Below are 20813 nucleotides of genomic sequence, written 5' to 3'. Positions count from 1 at the left end.
AAAATTTGGGACTTTTGTTGATAGGGGATGGAGAGATAATCTGCAGTTGCGAGAGGAAAAAAAAATGGTAACCAATGCTTAAGGAGAATTATTTTAACATTAAAATTTGTGTAAAAATTATTTTAAAAATAGCAAAAAAAAATTAAGGTCAATAAAAATGTTTTGAAATTACTAAAACGTGTTATTAATTTTTTACTTGTTTTATCTTTTCCTTATATTCCTGAAATACAATTTAGTTAAATCTAGCTCAAGTTTTTAGTACTACTTTTATATGAGGTAAAAACAATTAAATTAGACTAAAAAAAAATTAATATTATGAAATTGAAAATGAATGCTTCTAGTTTCTCTTTGTTTCTCTTTTTTTTAATTAATTTATTTATTTTTAAAATCATAAACTTTACAATGCAAGAAACTAGCAAACAACTTTGCAACAATCCTAATATTTGTTATTTTTTTTTTTTTGAAGTGTGAAGTTTGATAATTATTGGTTTTTTAATTACTATGTTAAAAATGGAAACTACATCAAGATTATCAATGACACTAATGAAAATTGAGTGCCTTTAATACCTCTTGCAGGAATCACTTTGGCCCTGTTTAGTAGAGTTGTGAGAAAATGATTATAGATTATACCTTAACAGATTATAGCTTATAACTGCGAGTATAAGCTGGTAACCTGTTTAGTGTAGCTATGAGATTATAGATTTAAGAAGCAGAGTAGTATTTGGTAAATAAGCTGTAAAATAGCTTTTTGCTGTGTAATTGTCATTTTTGACTTTATGAACAGAAAATTTGTAATTTAGTCATTTTCTTCTCATTAAATTTTGAAAAAGTTATTTCATTAATGGAAGTTGATTAATTAGTACCTAATTTGGTACATTTCATTACCTCAAATTTATTTTTTAATTTTTTTAATTTTTTTTGTAATAATATTGAGTTAAGACGAAAACAAAAAAATGTTATTGCAATAAAAATACAATAAATTACTATTAAAGTAATAAAAATAAAACTTCCTACATATTTAAAGATCTCCTAATTTCGTTGGCAAATTGACATACAAATATTATGTCTCCTCACTTCCATCTCGTTGTCATCACAGTCAACATCATTCCATGGCATGCTTGTTGAGACGAAGATCCTTCCTCTTCATTAGGCACATAATCCACGAATCTATCATAAGAGTCAAATGCAATAGTGCGGAACTCACTTCGTCAGATGAAATTATGAATTGTCATTGTTGCACAAATAAGTTTGACTTGGGTCGCCCAACTGTAGTTTGGTGGGATATCCTTTATCATCGACCATCTTGCTTTCCAAACCTCAAACGTTCTTTCTATTACACTTCTAAGTGATGAATGTGCTTGGTTGAATTTTTCTTGTGCATTTTGAGGAAGTTGACCATGTTCAAATTGAGCTAGATGATATCTCTCTCCTTTGTAAGGTGCAAGATATCCTTTCATGTTTGGATACCCAGCATCCACCAAGTAAAATTCATCTATTTTAAAATTGTAAAATGAAATTAAAGTAAGCAATTATAAATGTAAAAATAAATATGGAGATGTAAGTGTGGTGCATCTACTATAGCAATGAAATATAAAACAGTTACCTCATTGTGGTTTTGGAAAATTATAACTAGGATTCCTAATTGTATCCAAGAAGATCTGAGTATTGTGTGCACTTCCTTCCCATCCTGATAAGCAAAAGGTGAAACACATATCAAAGTCACATGCGGCCATTATGTTTTGAGTTGCATACCCCTATTAAACGAGGTTGCTTATCTGGAGATAAATATGCTTTGATGTGTGTTCCATCAATTGCTCCAATACAATCCTACTACAAAATAGTTCGTAAAATTATTTTTAGTCACAGATTATTAGAAATATCTGATCAACATTATTATATGTAACACCGAAGTTCCACTTGTAATTATTTTTTTACCTTGAAATGAGGATAATATTTGCGTTTCCTTCGAATATATGGATGCACACCATTTCTTGGTTGAGGCCTTACCCAATCAATAGACATCATTGTAACAGCTTTTAACACATTCTTGAAGTATTTTGAAATAGTCTCCCTGGAATGTTGAAATCTTTCTTGGGCATTTATGTTTCGAATGTCACCGCCAACAATATACAAAAATATTGCAACCTGCTCCTGAACCGAGACTCTTCGTCCAGTTTCAAGGCCATACTTTGTATGTAACAAATCGTACAATTGATAAAATACCTCTCTTTCAATTCGAAAATTTTCAAATATTCTTGTCCGATTCCCTTCTTGTAATTCTACCATCCACTTCCCTCCTGTTAAACTAGATGTCCTACATGGTTCTTTCATCAAATAATTTGTCGCATATGTCACTGCAACTGTTGCCGCCGTAGCTAAAAGTATGTTATTATGTTGTTGGGTTTCCAATGTGCTGCCTTCATCTTCAGTATTTTCATCATGGTGATCATCATTCCATTCGTTATCACTGTTACTCATCTCTAAAATACCTACCCATTTAAAGGCTTAGTTACTATTGTACGGGAAAGAAATACGCCTTCTCGTATAATCCTGTTGACCAAGTCCACGCTCCTCCGTACGACGTCGCTTTCTCACCTGAAAGCACAAACGTGAGCTAGCCGGCGGGTGTGTGCCGGAAACCTCTCCGATGCCTAAGTCAGAAAACTTGACAAATAGACAAGGCTCTATGTTCTCAGAAAAAAATTGTGTTACCTCCTCCAAGGTGATGTTTGTGAGCTTTTATAGGTTTCGAGTGGCACAATCCTAGTTGGACTTGTATTCCTCCATGCAGAGTCCTCCTACGATTCATACTCCTAAGGATAATGCTTATCCTTTTACCCCCCACTGCTTAAACCAAGTGGGATGGTTTTCAACATGGCCGAACTATCATTTTTGACCGAAGTAAAGCCGGCTATGCTGAGCCACAAAGCAGGCCGAAATACCTTAGTTCGGTTCTGCTTTTACTCCTCCTTACCTCGGCTCTCTCCTGTCAACCCATGGCACGGTTGGACCAGACTTAACAAATTGCGACCGGTATGACTCCTAGGTTGGTCTAACTCAAAGGTACCGCCAGACCGACCTATTCAGGAGACATCACGACCGGACCGGAGTAGCTATACATCTTCTTGAACCGAAATAATTATACCTCTACTGGGCCGGAGTAACTATACCTCTACTGGGCCGAAATAACATTACGGCCTTTTACCGAGTCCTTCACACTTTGGGCCACAGAGCCCAACTCACAGCTTGGCCCAATTTTTCCCAAAAATTACCCTCTCAATTGCCCCTTAATTTCATCTGCACAGCATGATTGAAATTACAAGTCCTCCAACCGAGCTGAAGTTCTACAAGCCTTTCCAGCCGAGCCAAAAACCCTTTAGTGTATCCAGCTGAGCTAATTTTACTCCGAGCTTTGCTTTATCCGGTCAAAACGTCTCTTCAATCACGACTGTAACGCTTCCCTTTCCAATGCCACGTGGCGGGCTCTGATAGGCTGGGGGCAGCTGTCACGCCGCCCTCGTACCACGAAATTTTTGAATAGTCCCGCCCTTTTTCTCTCGTCGTCTTCACAAAACATTCTCTCTATTTCCTGAGTTCATTTACCTTTTCTGTTCATCTTCTTCTCTTTGTGCCTCTGCTTCTCCAACCCCTGAGATCCCTGAGCTTGGTGTTCTTTGCTGGTGCTGTTTCTCCTCTCTTCAGCTTTCTTCTTCCTCTGGTAAGTCCCTAAAAACTTGTTTTTGCTTTTCTTCTTACTGCTTTCTACGTTTTTACGAAACATGTTCGCACATTTTAGTTTTTGCTTCTGTACTCTCATGAGAAAATCAATAGAACCCATGCGCGTATGGACTATGTTGTAGAAAATTAGTCTCTGATCCAAAATCTTGCCCCAACCGAACTAGGATACTGTTTTTGTGCTACAGCGGTAGATCACCTTAGACAATTAACCGAACTAGAACTTGTAAGATGACAGCAGCTTTGAAAAATAAATTTCCGATTCAACTTAGCCGAAATAAGATCACCGAACGAAGTATGAATTCAATAAACTAGGAACCTCAGTCATTAACCGAGCTAAGCCTTTGGGGCTAAGCCAGCTTTCTCGGTTTCTATATCAAACTCCGAAAGCTGCCCCTAGAGGCTCAACCGAAGTAACAAAACACATAGTTCAACCGATTTAGGCCTTGGGGCTAAGCCAGCTCTCTTAGTTTTTAGACCGAACTAAGAAAGCCGCCCCTAGATGGCGAACCGGTCTAATAAGCAACTTGCTCAAACCGAGCTTACCGAACCTTTTGCCAAACCGAGATATCACCTGCCCTTAAAGCCGAAATAGGGCGTTTTTATCTTGTTTCTAATTTGTAGCACGGTCCTATGATCTGTGCTTAACCCCTTTGTTTTCTACTTTGTAGACTTAGGTTGCCCAGGCATTCCTTCTTGTGCTCAACCGAGCTACTTGAGTCCAATCTTCCGACCGAACTAACTTATTAATAATTTATACCACAAATGGGTAAGTATAGGTATTTGGTAGAGACCCCTGGTGGCATGGCCGAATTCCGAAGGGATCATGGCATTCCAGACGATGTACACCTTACCCTAGCCAAGAAGGATATCATACCCTGGGGTGAGGCAGGCTTTGTGCCCTTTACCTTGCTTTCAATAATAGAGACCGGACTAAGGTTCCCAGTCCAGCCTTTAATTTGTGAATTTCTTAGGCAAACCAGACTATGCCCAACCCAGCTATCCACTAATACATACCGGATAATAATGGGTATAGCCGAGCTAAACCGCCAAGCAGGCCTGAACCTCGGTTTAGCCGAAATCTTCCACCAGTATTCCATAGGTTCCAAAGAAGATGGCTGGGTTTACTATCTTAGGATACGCCGCCGTAGAGAAAAGATAATACAAGACACGCCGGATAAGGACGTCAATGATGATGACTTTTTTTGGGTATCGGGCAATTTTGAAGATCAGCAAGCCCAAATCCCAGGCCGAAGTATTAACTGGAAGAAAGGAAAACCTGGTAGAGTTTACTTCGATTTTATTATTTTTTTCTTGTACTTCGGTTTTAGATGTTATAACCGATCTAACAGTTGTATCCTTTTTGCAGACCTAGCTCATCTTGCCTTCTATTACAGCTACCCAAGTTTGAACACACTCCGAGCCGCATTACGTGTTGAAGAAAGGAGTTGGGCTAGGCTTCTAAACTTTGAGCCGACCTACAGATATAGCGGTCGCCGAAAAGCCCGAGTGACCGATTTCCTTCTCAAAGACGCACCTGAACCGGACCCAACCCTGCCCGAAATACGACTTGTTCCATTAACTGCAGAAGAAGAGATGGCAAAGAAAAGCAGAGTCAGGGCCCTTCTGACCGAAACAACTAGGCCCGAAGTAACACCACCCAGCCAATCGCAACCTGCTGTTGTGGCCCTCCCTTCTCAACAGCCGTCCTCTTCTCGCCGAACCAAGCGCGCCCGGACTGCTGAGACCCAACAAATTTTGGTTGATGAAGCAGAACCCATACTTCCGCCGAGTATGCCACCGAGCCCCCAACTGGTACCCTCTGACTGAACTACCGGCAGCTGGGCCCCAAAACTTACCTTCAACGATCGAGACATCCGAGATACAGATTCGGTTGTTGCCGAAAAAGACCACTTGTTGGCCCTCAATCTGGCCAAGTGTGTGTGCCTCCCCAAAGACATGGAGCATCACCAAAAACAACTGAATACCGAACTAAAGGCCATCCGGTCAACGGCAAAATCCATGATTCTGGTAAGCAACTTCGGTCGTCTTGCTGTCTACTTTATTTTTTCAACTTCTACTTCGGTTTAAAGGGAAATCTTTGCTTTGTCAGGCCCTTCAGAAAAACCAAATCACCCATAGGAAAGTACTGGAGCTTAGGAAAGTAACTAGGCAAGCAGCGGCAGAGGCCGAGGCGAAAGCGGCCGAGCTGGAGGAGGCCAGAAAGGAAATGGCCAAACTACGGGGTGAGGTCGGCCAACTTACCGGAATGGTTAGTTCGGCCGAAGCCGAAAAACAAAAGACTGCCATTGTTTTGAAAGACAAGTACCTGCGCGAGCTGTTAAAACTTGAAAAGAAAAAAGACGCCGAAATAACCCAGGCGAAGGAGAGCGCCAAAGAGGCCGAAAAGAGAGGCTTCCAGAAGGCAGAAGATGTTTATGTCAAACAATGTGAGGCCGCCAAGGAGCTTTTCTTTAAGTGCGGCTGGAGGGGAGCCGTTGAGAAGCTCGATCATGATCCTCAAACCGAGGTTTTCGACCCTCCAGCCTACTTTATACCGAAATCCCTTGCGGAGTATGCAAATGTCATGCAGCAACAGTTTCTTGAGGGCTCAGACTCAGATAAAGATTCTGCTTCTGACGATGCTCCGGTTGTTGATGTGGATCGGTCAGTTCGATCGGAACCTATGGTGGAAGACTTAGCTGTTGATCAGCCTGGTGAGACCGTGGTTCCGACCGAAATAACCCTTGTTACCGACACCGAGCTTCCGCCTGAAACCGGTCTTCATGTTGATGCTGATGCTGCCTTTGACGCCGAAATCGAAGATCTCTTCTCTTGACTCTGTATTTTTTCTCTTTTTGTTGCCTTTTGTCTTTGTAGCCGAACTGTGCCCCTTCTTTGTAATGGCTTTTCAATGAATGAAAAATTTTGTTTGACTGTTATTCCGGTTTTGATTTGTATGTTTGCACTTTGTGATGCCTTCTATTATTCCAACTGCTGTTTTGGTTTTAAGTGGTTAAACTATGCTTACCAGCCAACCACTCCTTAGCCGAAATAATTATTTCGGCTGAGGAGTACACAGTGGTTAATTCAGCCAACCACTTTTTCAGCCATACCCTTACTTCGGCTGAAGAGTAACAAGTGTTGGTTTATTCCGCCAACCACTCTTCAGCCATTCCCTTACTTCGGCTGAAGAGTAACAAGAGTTGGTTTATTCCAGCCAACCATTCTTCAGCCATTCCCTTACTTCGGCTGAAGAGTAACAAATGTTGGTTTATTCCGCCAACCACTCTTCAGCCATTCCCTTACTTCGGCTGAAGAGTAACAAGAGTTGGTTTATTCCAGCCAACCTCTAAGTTAGTTTTTCCAGCTAACTTAGAATAATGTTTGGTTATTCCGACCAAAACGTCCTGCAGCCTGGATCCTTATCCTGGGCTTAGGAAGGGTGTTGGTTTAATCCAGCCAACCTCTAAGTAAGTTTTTCCAGCTATCTTAGAACAATGTTTGGTTATTCCGACCAAAACGTCCTGCAGCCTGGATCCTTATCCTGGGCTTAGGAAGGGTGTTGGTTTAATCCAGCCAACCTCTAATTTAGTTTTTCCCGCTAACTTAGAACAATGTTTGGTTATTCCGACCAAACGTCCTGCAGCCTGGATCCTTATCCTGGGCTTAGGAAGGGTGTTGGTTTCATCCAGCCAACTTAGAATAGAATGCTTGCAATATACCTAATCTTTACTAAGGCTAACTTTTACAAAGAACAACTTGTGCTGAAAAGAATTGCTTGTTTTATTGAAGGAAGAAAAAATTACATATGTTTGAAAAAGAAAAGCTAAAAGTAAAATAACTTGAGATTGGCCGTATTCCATGGCCTAGGGATTGCCTTGCCATCCTTGTTTTCTAGGTGGTATGCCCCTTTGCCTGCTAACCCAACCACCTTGTAAGGACCTTCCCAGTTTGGCCCTAACTTTCCATCTCCTGGGATCAAAGTGTTTCCCATTACTTTGCGCAGTACCCAATCGCCGATCTTGAATTGTCTTGGATGCACCTTTTTGTTGTATTTTCTGATTAACTCTCGTTGGTATGCGGCGATGTGAACCAGTGCTCTTTCTCTTCTTTCTTCTGCGAGGTCGAGTTCTAAAGCTATGGCTTCTCCATTTAAGTCTGGATCAAAATTTTCGCTTCGAATTGTGGGGAGGCCAACTTCTAGTGGGATTACTGCTTCCATTCCGTAAGCTAAGGAGAATGGTGTTTCTCCTGTCGATCGCCGAGGTGTGGTGCGGTATGCCCATAAAACATGAGGAAGTTCGTCTGCCCACTTGCCTTTTGCCTTCTCTAGTCTTTTCTTTAGTCCATCCAAGACGACTTTATTTGATGCTTCTGCTTGGCCATTCGCTTGAGGATATGCTGGTGTAGAATTGTAGAACTCTATCTTGTACTCTTCACAAAGGCTTCTGAAGATTCTGCCGTCGAATTGAGTGCCATTGTTTGAGATTAGGGCCTTTGGTATGCCAAATCGAGTGATGATGTTTTGCCAGACGAACTTCTTTACATCTTTTTCCTTGATTGATGCCAATGCTTCTGCTTCAACCCACTTTGTGAAGTAGTCTGTTGCCGCGAGAAAGAACTTCCTGCCGCCGGGTGCTGTTGGGAGTGGTCCTACGATGTCCAAACCCCACATTGCGAAAGGCCATGGGCTAGTCAATGGTAGGAGTTCTCTGGCTGGTTGATGTATTTGATGTGCGAATTTCTGGCATTTTTCACACTTCTTCACATATTTCTCTGAGTCTGCCTGCATGTATGGCCACCAATAACCTTGTGAAATGGCCCTGTAAGCTAGCGACCTTCCCCCTTGATGGCTTCCGCATACTCCTTCGTGTATTTCGAACAAGAATGCTTCTACTTTGCTGGGATGAACGCACTTTAGGTAAGGCCCTGAGAATGACTTCTTGTATAATGCCAAAGATGGAGATAGCCAAAATCGCTGCGACTTTGCCCTTATTCTGTTGGCCTCTTTTTTCTCTTCTGGTAGGATGCCGTCTTTTCGGAACAGGATGATGGGATCCATCCAAGAGGGGCCTAGTTCTGCGCAACATACCTCTTCTGCTTCGGGGTCTTCTATGCTTGGTCTTGGTAGGTAGTCGATGAGTAATGGATGAGGGGTAGATACATCTGCCATCGAGGTAAAGCCTGCTAGTTCGTCTGCTCTGCTGTTTTCCTCCCTGCCAATTTGTTCTATCCTTGCTACATTGAACTTTTTGATCTCTGTTCTGACCAGCTCTTGGTATTTGGCCATTCTGTCATCCTTTGCTTCGTAATCGCCAGAAATTTGGTTTACCACCAGTTGTGAGTCGCTGTAAACCATTAGTTCGATGGCCTTTATGTAGTGTGCTGACTTGAGTCCTGCGAGAAGCGCCTCATACTCCGCTTCATTGTTGGATGCTGGGAAGCCAAGGTTGATTGCTTGCTCTATAACTAGGCCGTCTGGGGAGATGAGGACTATGCCAAGTCCTGCACCATGCCGGTTGGATGCTCCATCCACAAAGAGCTTCCACATCTCTCCAACGAATAACTTCCAGCAAGTGGAGGGGTCAGATGATGTTGTGGGGTCAAGGATGGTGTTTTCTTCAAGGTCCATGTTTACTGTCTGCCCTTCATCCTCTGATTGAACTGTTGGTGAGCCTTTGTTTGTCTCTTCCTTGTTGTCCTTAGTATGGTCTACCTTGGTGCTTGATTGACTACCCTCTACTAGGGGTTGCGCTATTCCGACGTCAACTTCCGTTCCTAGTTCGGTTGTGTCAGTTAGGTCGACTGGGCAGATATGATGACTTCCAGGAGTAAACTCTGCGACGAAGTCTGCCAAAGATTGGGCTTTTATTGCGGTCTTGGGTTGGAACTTGATGTCGAATTGTCCCAACTCTACTGCCCACTTTAAGATTCGCCCAGAAAAGTTCGCCCTTTCAAACAGAGCTTTTAGTGGAAAAGCTGTGAGGACGACTATGGTGTGGGCATGAAAGTAGTGTGCCAATTTTCTGGATGCCATCATTAATGCTAATGCTAGTTTCTCTAAGGGCAAGTACCTTGTTTCGGCTCCCAACAATGTCTTGCTGACATAAAAGATGGGCAAGTGTTGTATTCCTTCTGCACGAACCAACACTGCGCTAACTGCGTGCTGAGAGACTGCCAGGTACACAAAGAGTTCTTCACCAGGTACTGGAGTAACAAGTAGTGGTGGGGAAGACATGTACTCCTTCAAGCTTTCCAGAGCTTGGTCGCATTCTTCATCCCACTCAAACTTGGCTTTTAAAGCTTGGAAGAATGGTCGTAGTCTGTCTGATGACCTGCTTATGAACCGGTTGAGCGCAGCCGCCATACCAGTGAGATGCTGCACTTCTTTGACTGAGTTTGGTCTCTCCAACTCCTGGATTGCTTTAATCTGAGAAGGGTCTGCTTCTATACCCCGGTTGGTCACAAGGAAGCCCAAGAATTTGCCAGATCCAACTCCGAATGCGCATTTGGACGTATTGAGGCGCAATTTGTGTTTCTTCAAGATCTGGAACATCTCGCCTAGGTCTTTAAGATGGTCATTCTCATCCTTACTTTTGACCACCATGTCGTCGATGTAAGCCTCCATTGTTCTGCCTAACAATGGTTCGAACATCTTGGTGACCATCCGTTGGAATGTCGCCCCTGCGTTCTTTAGGCCAAAGGGCATGACCTTGTAGCAATATAATCCCCTTGGTGTTGTGAAGGATGTGACCTCCTGGTCTGGTTCATGCATGGCGATCTGGTGGTAGCCTCTGTATGCATCCAGAAAGCTAAGTCGGTTATGCCCTGCTGTTAGGTCCACCAGTTGATCTATCCTTGGTAGAGGAAAGCTATCTTTTGGGCAGGCCTTGTTGATCGTTTTGTAGTCGACGCAGACACGCCATTTACCATTCTTTTTTGGCACTACGACTGTGTTGGAGATCCATCTTGGGTAGTGTACTTCTCTAATTGCTCCTACCTCCAGCAGGTTGCCTACTTCTTCTGCCACTATTTCGGCGTGGTGGAGTGTCGATCTGCGTGTGCGTTGTATGACTGGTCTGGCGGATGGGTGGACATTGAGTTGGTGACTGATGAAGTTTGGATCAATGCCTGGCATGTCGTAGGGCGTCCAGGCAAACACTTCGATGTTAGAGGTCAAGAATTCCAAGACCTCTAATCTCTCAGCGCTGGACAACGATGAGCCAAGCAAGAAGAACTTATCCGGGTTCTTCTCATCTATTTTAACCTCCACCAAGTCCTCCACCGCTTTCTGATCAGCCTCTTTACCGACGTCCGCGAATAGTTCATTACTTTTTGGTTCTTCCACCGAATGAACATATCCTTTGGCAGCGCGGCTGCCATTCACCGTGGCGAAACATTGCTTTGACATGATCTGATCTCCATAGACTTCTTCAATTATACCGGTGTCGTTGGGAAACCGCATTACCTGATGGTATGATGACGCTACCGAACGCATGGCATGCAGCCATGTTCTGCCCAAGATGATGTTGTAAGTGGAGGGGACCTTCAATACCCAGAACTCCACTTGTTTTGTTACGCTTCCTGCTCTGACCGGAAGAATTATTTTGCCGACGGGCCATTCTGGCATGGAGTTGAATCCAATTAGGGGAGAAACTGCAGGCGCCAAGTCTTTGTCTTGCAGCTTCAACTGTTTGAATGTTTCGTAGCACATGATCTCACATGAACTACCCTGGTCGATCAGAATCCGCTTGACGTCAAAATCTTTGACTCGGAGAGTGACAACCAGAGCATCATTGTGAGGACAGTATATTCGATCCAGGTCTTTATCCGAAAAAGACATGACGTTTGTTGCCTCTGTCTTCCCTTTCTTGGTGGTAGGTTGGGCACCTAGCACTTCTCTAAAGTGCTCAGCCTTTTTGATTGACCCTCTGAGCTCGCATACGCGCTCAGGTTAAAAAACTCCATGTATGACATTGATAGTACCTTGAGGCGGTGCATCGATTGGCATTCCGTTGGGATGGTTATTATGATCTTGGAGGGCTGGTTGCGTTCCTCCTTCAATAGATTTGTCCAAGTGGCCTGCTGCCACCAACTCTTCCAAGTGTTGTCTTAACGGTGTGCAATTCTCAGTTCGGTGCCCCTTTTCTTTGTGGAAGGTGCACCGTGATCTGTCGTCGTAGTCTTTCTGAGCTTCCCCTAGCTTGGCTGGCCACTTGACAAAAGGCTCATCTCTTATTTCGCTCAGAATCTGATATATTGGTTTTTTGAACACCGTTGTTATGGCAGTGCGGATTCTCAACCATCTTTTGTCTGGGTCTTCTCCGTTGTCTCGTCTGCCACGCCCGTTTTCATTTACACTTACAGATTTTAAAGTTGTTAATACAAAATAGAGCTATTAATGAAGTAGGCCACTTCACACAACCAAACAGACCTTGTTTAATTTTCTTAGGGTAAATTTGGGTTAATTAATTACATTTAAGGGATGGAAGGGTAATTTTGGCATTTTGTTTTTAAAATTAATGATATCAAAGCATAAATTACAAAGCAATTCCCTAGATAAATATAAAAAGTATACAATCATGTTAGAATGTATATCAATTCTCTATCATCATTTAAAAAAAAAAAAATCAAGTAACCTTATTCAAAAATTGTTTTGATCCCATCTATAGAATCAATCAAAAAGGAAATCCCTTGCAAGACAACATATCTAGCTCGGTTATTGATAGCATGAATACGTGACAGCTAAAAAAACCGTCAAATTTTCACAAATAATTCAGATTGCAAATAATGCTAACTACTCGATTTATTTTTAACAAATCTTATATGAGTATAATTTTTCTCTCTCTCTCTCTCCCCCCCATTCCAAAAAAAAAAAAAAGAAGGAAAATAAACCCTTGGTCTACCTCCCTGGAAAAAGTCAGAGTACCACATAAGTGGAGAACTAAGCCTAAACACATGTTTGAGATATTAAAAATGTGTTTAACCAACTAAAAAGTTGCTCAATACCAAGCACATATGGAAAATTGCAGACAGACCTGTGCACAAAGCCATTCCATCCCTTAATGAAGTAGGCCACATGTACCAAAATATGTAATATGTAATACTTTCCACTTCCACAGTACCACATGTACTAAAATACATAACATAGCTACAAAGTGAATTAGAAAGACTGGTTCACAAGAAGGAAAAGCTAATTGAAAGACTGGTTCAGAAAAAAGTCAAAACCATCTTTTATGTAATACAAATGATCATTTCAAATAGCAAGCAAATTGAACTTCCTGAAATTTTACCTTCAATGAACATAGCAATACAGTAGTAAAAGATTGAAATTCAAACTAGAATGACCTCCAAATTTAGCTCAGCTGAAAACACCATAATAACACCACCTGGAAAATATCTACATATATATAAAAATCTTTACCATTCACCTACCATTCATATTCAAAATTCAAACCAACCATTCAACTATTCAACTAACATTTCAACCATTGAACTAACATTCAACCAGTCAACCATTCACCTACCATTCAACTATGAAAATGCCATCTACCCATATATTAATAATAAAAGTCCAACATTTTTCAATATTAATCAAAGTCCAACATAGTCAAATATTAATAATAAAAGTCCAACATAGTCAATAATATCCATCAAAGTCCAACAAAAATATTAATAAAAGAAAAAAAATAATGAGTTCAACGCAACAGTCCATCTCAAAAACAATTAGCCGCGATAACTTGTGGTGGTCTTCTCTATCTCAATCTCTAACTTTAGAAACCTCAACCGAACTTCATCTGTTGGAAGACTCATAAAGCACTCACGACGCTTGTCTCGTAAGAACAATCTGGTAGCCCATACATACAGCTCATCATCTAGGGACACACCAGGGATGCTTTCCAACTACGCCAAACATTCTGCAATTGAAGGATATCTTAATGAGGTTTGTGTTGAAGTTGCTGAAGATGATTCAACCACATTGACTATACAATCAAGTGTCTTGTTCAGTAGAGCTGCACCAGTAAATTTCTTCTTTGTCTTGCTCTTGGTTGATGAACCATCAGTGTTTGATGACCCTTTTTTGTTTAACTCGGAAGGACGAACCACCACCAAATCAGCATCATCATGAAATTCAGCATCATATGGGGTATGAAATTCCTCCGGCGTCTCATCAGTCTGAGGCATTACCCCTGAGCTAGGAGTGTATGCCCATTCTCCTGTAGCAGCTGCATCTGAGAATAGTATGTCTAAGTCTTCAGCGAATTGCAACGGAATACGCCAGAATTTAGCAGCATCAGGATACCTCTGCAACAATTACAAAGGAAAATGTAACAATTTCAAGTAACAAAATTTGGTGTATTTAAACTAAAAACAAACAAAATATGTACATTAAGCAATTCACGTACCTCCAATTTCAAAGTCCACCACTCATCATATGCAGATATAGCTCCAGTTAATGGATCACGGCCAAAACCTGTCTTACCCCTTAACAGATTATTCCATAAAAGCCAATCTTTTTTCAACACATCCCAATAATTTTTCATTTGTATTCGTTGGTATGATTTTCCAGTCATACTTTTAAACTTAGTTATCACATTTTCCCACCTGACCTTATCTAAGTGTGTACCAGGTCTATGTCCAACCTTCACTTTCTCAACACAAATCTTAATAAAAATTTCATTTGATTTTGCATCCGAATGAGCTTTAACGGATGGTACTTGACTTGATTTTCCCTTGTTCTTCCTATTTTCAGGTTGTGTTTCCTCTTGGGTACTCATTCTATGAAAGAAAAAAAAAATTTAAAACAAACTCATTCATTAGTACTTGCATTATAATAACTAGATTAGTACAAAATAACCATACATGGAAACTATGTCAACTTTCATTGGGTACAATAGTTCATGGTAAACTACTTAGCACAAAAACATCGGGTATCTCTAAATGGCACCTATCATCATTTAAAGAGTAATGCAACTGACATAACAATACAAATCGTGACCAGACCCACAACAAGTTGCTTCATGAAAGCATTGGATTGCTCAAGCATTTGGTTCTTCACTTTTAGTCCTACAGTCTCCATATGTTGATTTTGATAAATCATTCTCTCGTTCCTCAGCCTCTCTACCATCGTAATAAATTTTGGGGTACACCACCTCCAAAATTGACAATTTCTCTTCTTACAATTGAAATACAGTCTCCCTTTAGATGGCTTGTCAGACTCGGTAACCCTTATGGCAGCTCTTAGCCCACAATCACATTTCAAAGGCTCATACCTCAAGTTGAAGCTCTCACCACTAGAATAATAGTTACTAGAGGATGACATGCCTCTCCATTAATTAGGAACATTAACTAATAAAGTCAAAAGATTTATGAACTAATAAAGTTAAAAGATTCAATTCAACCATACAAGATTTTCAATTGGTTTTTCAAGGTTTACCAATGTGCTCTACAAAACTTTTTCTTCCCTATTCTCCTTAGGAAAAAGAGGAGAACCTCCAAAAAAACTCATTTTCATTCAACTATTAATTGAAATCAACTATTATTTACTCTTTTTTCAATTTTTAGTAATTTTTTAACTTGTCAGTTTTTATAGATAACTTTTTCTTTTTCAAAAATTCATAAGAAAAAAAAAAAAAAAATTGCTAAAAAATATTACTCAATTAGTTTTACAAAACAAAAGAGTTTAACACAATCTAGAATAAGAGTTTAGCATTAACCTTTTTTCTTTTATTTTATGTTTGTTAGATACTAATATTTTGTTTTTGTAGAACAGAACATAACATTCCCTTTTGTTAATTAACAACACATGTGTTGGCTATACTAATATATACTAATATTTTCTTATAATTAACAACACATGTTTTTGTAGACATGATTTTGCTAGCAACTCTTAACTTCTTGTCTCATTTTCATATGAAAAAAAAAAAACAGAAGTGCATAACTCACATGTTTCATGCTCTACAAAAAGTAATTATTACATATAAAATAATTATTAGATCATGCTTGTTTTGGATAGAATAGATCCTGCTTATTCACAGTTTCACCAAGAACACTGCTCGAAGTTAACAATCAAAATGGCTCAACAATTTAAAGTTATTCTATGTATTTAGATATGCACAGAAGCGTGATTATAATGTGGAAAGGTAAAATTATTCAATAAGCTGAAATTCATTTAAAAAGAATGAGTAGAGAAATCATCTTCCAAGTCCATGAACCAACAGGTAACTTTTTTGCTTACATTTTCCATTCATTTGTGTGCTATCAGGTTACATAAATCATTAAAATTACAAAACTAATTCCACAAATTAAGAGCTATTTTATGCTCAAGAGAAAATATCAAAAAATTAATATTAGGGCACTCAATGTCTCAATGAAAAGACCAAATGATTCAAATTGCCAGGCAGTTGAAAAATCGAACATCATATTCAACCTGATTAATTCATAACTTATATCATAACAAGAATCTGGAAACAGAATTCAAACAAATTGATGAATATCAACATGTTCATTCACTAAATCCTCTTCAACGCACAAACAGAATATTGAGACAGATCGCAGTCAAAGCACCTCAACTAATAACAGATCGCAGTCAAAAAGGGGTTTTCAACCCTAATCACAGAGTGAAGAAGAGAGAGAAGACACCATTTCACATAATGAAGAACAAAACCCTAATTGAGTCCATACATGTATCATAGTCATGAAATCTTATCTTTTCGGTGTAGATGAACGAAAAAATAGGGGGACGACTCTTTCTGGAGTGGTAGACGAAGGCTTTACAAGCTCGATCTGCTATGATCAAAGAGGTCGACCACTGTTTTCGTGGGTGTTGGTCGAGCTTCTTTTCAGTTGCTAGAGGAGAGGAGAATAGGAGAGAAGAGTGTGAGAGGCGAGAGTTAGGGCAATCAGACGGGTATATATAGTGGCATTTTCGTAAATAATGGAGATTAGGAGGGACATTTAAGTCATTTTAGCACCCACTATATAGCTGCGCGCTTAAGCTATAAACTTAAGCATCCCCTGACCCACTTGGAAAATAAGTTGAAAATTAGCTTTATTTAAGCTATAAATTGGTAAAATAAGCTAAGCCAAACACATGTTTTTATCTTAAATTAAGTTAAAAGCTGAAATAAACTGCTTAAAAGTTTTACCAAACAGGGCCTTTATATCCCTGACGTTACCATTCAAAACAGACATTACAATAAAATATTCAATTTTTTTATTATTAAACACAATGCAATGAAGTTTATATGTATTTATTTATATAATACTATCTTTATATTTTTTTTAAAAAAAAGTGTGAAATTTATTTATTTATAACATTAGCTCCTTATTAAAATCTTATACGAAAAAACTTGGCGCATTCTTCTTTGATTAAAAAATAATAATTTGCATGCCTTGCGTTGAAATATGATTTCATTTTTTATTAATTAATCTCTAATTTTTTAGATATCTTAATACAATGAAGGTGGAAGTCAAAAACCGAGATTTGCCATAATAGATTAAAATTATTTCATGAACAAAGAAATATATATATATATATATATATATATGGGTTGACTAAGAACATCTCTAATTTTATGGGCAAATAAGCTAGGTAATCCATTAATAAATTTTTCTTTCCAAAATGATTTAGTACAGTCTTCGCGTAACATGACACGAGAGGTAAATACATCTTTATACCATCTAAAATCACTTAAGGTTGGACAGTTAAGATTACTTAATTGATCATGGATCCGAGAATAAATATTTGTTGGGGTACCAATAAAATGTCGAACTATCGTATAGATTAATTGATTAATTCCATCAGGGTGACAACATCCAATAGATTCATCAAAAAGAGGGAGTCCATTTTCATCAGTTTGATTGGCATAAATAACAGAGTCACGGTCTGTTTCAGTGAGGTATTTTTCCCACCAAGATTTAAGCATACCAGTAAAACCAGAGGTAAGTAAGGAAACAATTTCAGATTGAGTGTATTGGGGATAATTACTGAGATAACTATTGGCGACCATAGATAAATGATTTAATTTTTGAAGGATTTGATCTTCACTGAGACCATCAATATTCCATTCGTATAATCTTTTAGCAGAAACAGAAAATTGATTACTAATATTTGTGTCTTCAAATTGGAGGTCGACAGGAGTAGGTTTAGAGTACCAGTTTTTGGTAGTTTGAGGATTAACTTTGGGATAGTGAATTTTATTAAGAGTAGTAGGTTGAAATTGTTGAGCTAATTGATTTAGTTCATTATCAGTAGTGTCAGTTTCAGATTGATCAGATATAGTATTAGTAATAGGTTGTTGATTTAAAACAGTAAGACCTTTATCTTTAGATGTAGAAGTATCATTAGGAGTTAATTTGGTAAATAATTGTTCAATAGCTTTGACAGTAGATTGGTCAGTAGTAACTAGACTATTTCGTTTAGAACGATGACTAGGCAGATTAAGTAATGGTGGATCTAAAGTTTTAGCTGATTTGGCAGATTGGTCATCGAAATTAGTTTCCAATTTATCTAATTGTTTACCAATTGTTTTGAGACATTGATTAGTATAATTGTTTTGTTCAATAACTTTTTTGATTTCAGGATCAGTACCTGGTAGTTTAAAAGGAGAGGCTGGAACTTCAGAACCTTGGTGTTCAATAATTATATTTTCTAATGGAGGATGATTAGAACTAACAGAAGTATTTGGAGAAGTTTTCCATTTATGTTTGGTGATTGTATTAACCTTTTTGTAATATTGATCCATATAATCAAAGAAAGATAATTCAAAACTATATTGAACCATAAAATTATACCATTCTCTAGTGATTCTGGATTGTTGGACAGAATTATATTTAGCACTGTAAGCTTGTCGTTTAGTTTTATTTTCTTTGGATCGGAATTCAATAAGTAATTTATTTAAATCAGGAGTAAAATCTTTTTTGATTGTCATTAACTGGGGATTGACAGGTGGTATTAATCCTTCGAAATCAGTTTGAGTTGGGGAATTATTTGAAGCTATTTCTTCTTCAGGGAAATGTGAGGTAGTAGTATAAACAGGTTTACTAATTTGGGAAGTGGTAGAATTATCAATTCCTTTTAATTTATTTGTTGAAGTTGGATTAGTTGGACCAAGATGGATTTGACTGTTTTTCCTAAATAGAGGAGTGTTAAATATTTCATCCTCAGTTGATATTTCAGAAGGGATACTAGATGTACTATGTCTAGAAGATTGACTTCGATTGAATTTAATATTAACGGATCCATCATTGTTTTGCTGGATATGTTGAATGTCTTGGATTGAAGATTGTTGTTGATTATGTTTGTAATTTTCATTGACAGTGACCCATTGATCCGGTAAATTAATATCTTTCCATTCAATCATGTGAGGAATATTAATGTTTGATTCATTAGTACTACTGCTTTGGATTAATAAAGTTTTATCTTTAGGACTTTTATGTAGAGCATGAACATTTAAATTAGTTTGCATACATTTATAATGAACACGATAAATTAAAGCAATATTATGAGAAGAATCTAACATTTCAGTATATTCACCATGTAATTGAATGTTCAGTGTTAATGCTTTGAGAATATGTGGATCTCTTAAACTTAGTGTAAAATCAGGAAAACAATTAAAATGTACGGGACCTTTATTAAGACCAGTTTCCATCATTCCCATTAAACTAGCATTGTAATTAAGAAAACGAGCATCTCTTAAACAGAGTAAAACAGAAGTATTTTGTCCTATCATTGTTAATGGATTGACACCAATTTGTATTAAACCAATATGTATAAAATTGTAACCGCGATCTAAATGTCGTTTGATTAATTTTTTATCAAATAACTGACAGGTTTCTCTTGGTTTTTCTAAAGCATAAACTTGTTCAATAGTTTTAACATGGAGAGTAACTTTAAAAACATCCTGTATAAAAGAAGTTTTATAAATCTCTTTAATAGGTAGTTTTGGAATATTCCATCCAGAATTAATTTGATCATTTTGTATTTCAACATCTTCTTCATTAATTATGATGCCTGGATTAGGTATGGAAGGCAAGGCAGTTGACCTAGAACTGACTGATGAGTTACTTCTAAATAATCGATTCATTGTTCTGTATTAATTAACCAGTTTTACAGATATCTTAATACATACCCTATTCTTGTCAATTTTACCACATACCTAGTGTACATACATACCCTATCTTTAAATCCCAAAGTCTGACTCTGCCTAAAACGAAGGACTTACTGAAGACTGGGAAGAAGTGGGTGACTTAAACTAGGTGGATAGAACAGACTGATCTTGTGGGTGATTAAGATGAACTGAAAACAGGATTAATTAAGCAAACAAGGAAGGCGATTAAGCAGAAGTAGCTAAACAGTTAGAAACAGGATACAACATCACTTGGCTCTGATACCATCAATATATATATATATATATATACTGCTTCCCAACTAATCCATCTCTGTATGTACTGCTTCCGCCTTGATGGTATCAGAGCCAAGTGATGTTGTATCCTGTTTCTAACTGTTTAGCTACTTCTGCTCAATCGCCTTCCTTGTTTGCTTAATTAATCCTGTTTTCAGTTCAAATCACCCACAAGATCAGTCTGTTCTATCCACCTAGTTTAAGTCACCCACTTCTTCCCAGTCTTCAGTAAGTCCTTCGTTTTAGGCAGAGTCAGACTTTGGGATTTAAAGATAGGGTATGTATGTACACTAGGTATGTGGTAAAATTGACAAGAATAGGGTATGTATTAAGATATCTGTAAAACTGGTTAATTAATACAGAACAATGAATCGATTATTTAGAAGTAACTCATCAGTCAGTTCTAGGTCAACTGCCTTGCCTTCCATACCTAATCCAGGCATCATAATTAATGAAGAAGATGTTGAAATACAAAATGATCAAATTAATTCTGGATGGAATATTCCAAAACTACCTATTAAAGAGATTTATAAAACTTCTTTTATACAGGATGTTTTTAAAGTTACTCTCCATGTTAAAACTATTGAACAAGTTTATGCTTTAGAAAAACCAAGAGAAACCTGTCAGTTATTTGATAAAAAATTAATCAAACGACATTTAGATCGCGGT

General features: G+C 38.4%; 2 protein-coding genes across 6 annotated transcripts; both read right to left on the bottom strand.

The window, feature by feature from the left end:
• Positions 1-891: 891 nt before the first annotated feature.
• On the bottom strand, positions 892-13133 carry LOC114264730 (uncharacterized). 4 transcript variants are annotated; one of them, XR_014328187.1, is made up of 4 exons: positions 13032-13133; positions 1936-2489; positions 1604-1830; positions 892-1492 (listed from the first exon to the last, which is right to left on the bottom strand). XR_014328187.1 is itself a non-coding variant. In XM_082867270.1 (3 exons), exons 1-3 carry the CDS (start codon positions 13042-13044, stop codon positions 1828-1830), a joined length of 570 nt encoding a protein of 189 aa, XP_082723396.1. In that variant the 5' UTR covers positions 13045-13133; the 3' UTR covers positions 892-1827. The 4 variants fall into 4 exon arrangements, 2 of the variants coding, with proteins under 2 accessions (XP_082723396.1, XP_082723395.1); XR_014328186.1 differs by having other exon boundaries at positions 1604-1827; XM_082867270.1 differs by having other exon boundaries at positions 892-1830.
• A 195-nt stretch (positions 13134-13328) lies between these two features.
• Positions 13329-16637, bottom strand: LOC114264729 (uncharacterized). 2 transcript variants are annotated; one of them, XM_028205428.2, is made up of 3 exons: positions 16423-16626; positions 14145-14517; positions 13329-14043 (listed from the first exon to the last, which is right to left on the bottom strand). In XM_028205428.2, exons 2-3 carry the CDS (start codon positions 14514-14516, stop codon positions 13642-13644), a joined length of 774 nt encoding a protein of 257 aa, XP_028061229.2. In that variant the 5' UTR covers position 14517; positions 16423-16626; the 3' UTR covers positions 13329-13641. The 2 variants fall into 2 exon arrangements, with proteins under 2 accessions (XP_028061229.2, XP_028061228.2); XM_028205427.2 differs by having other exon boundaries at positions 14145-16637.
• Between the last annotated feature and the right edge of the window lie 4176 nt (positions 16638-20813).

The sequence above is a fragment of the Camellia sinensis genome, chromosome 4 (assembly GCF_055761805.1).
Source record: "Camellia sinensis isolate YWXY chromosome 4, ASM5576180v1, whole genome shotgun sequence".
NCBI lineage: Eukaryota > Viridiplantae > Streptophyta > Magnoliopsida > Ericales > Theaceae > Camellia > Camellia sinensis.
Note: the sequence above shows the minus strand (reverse complement) of the source record. Positions and strands in the feature narration are given on the sequence as shown.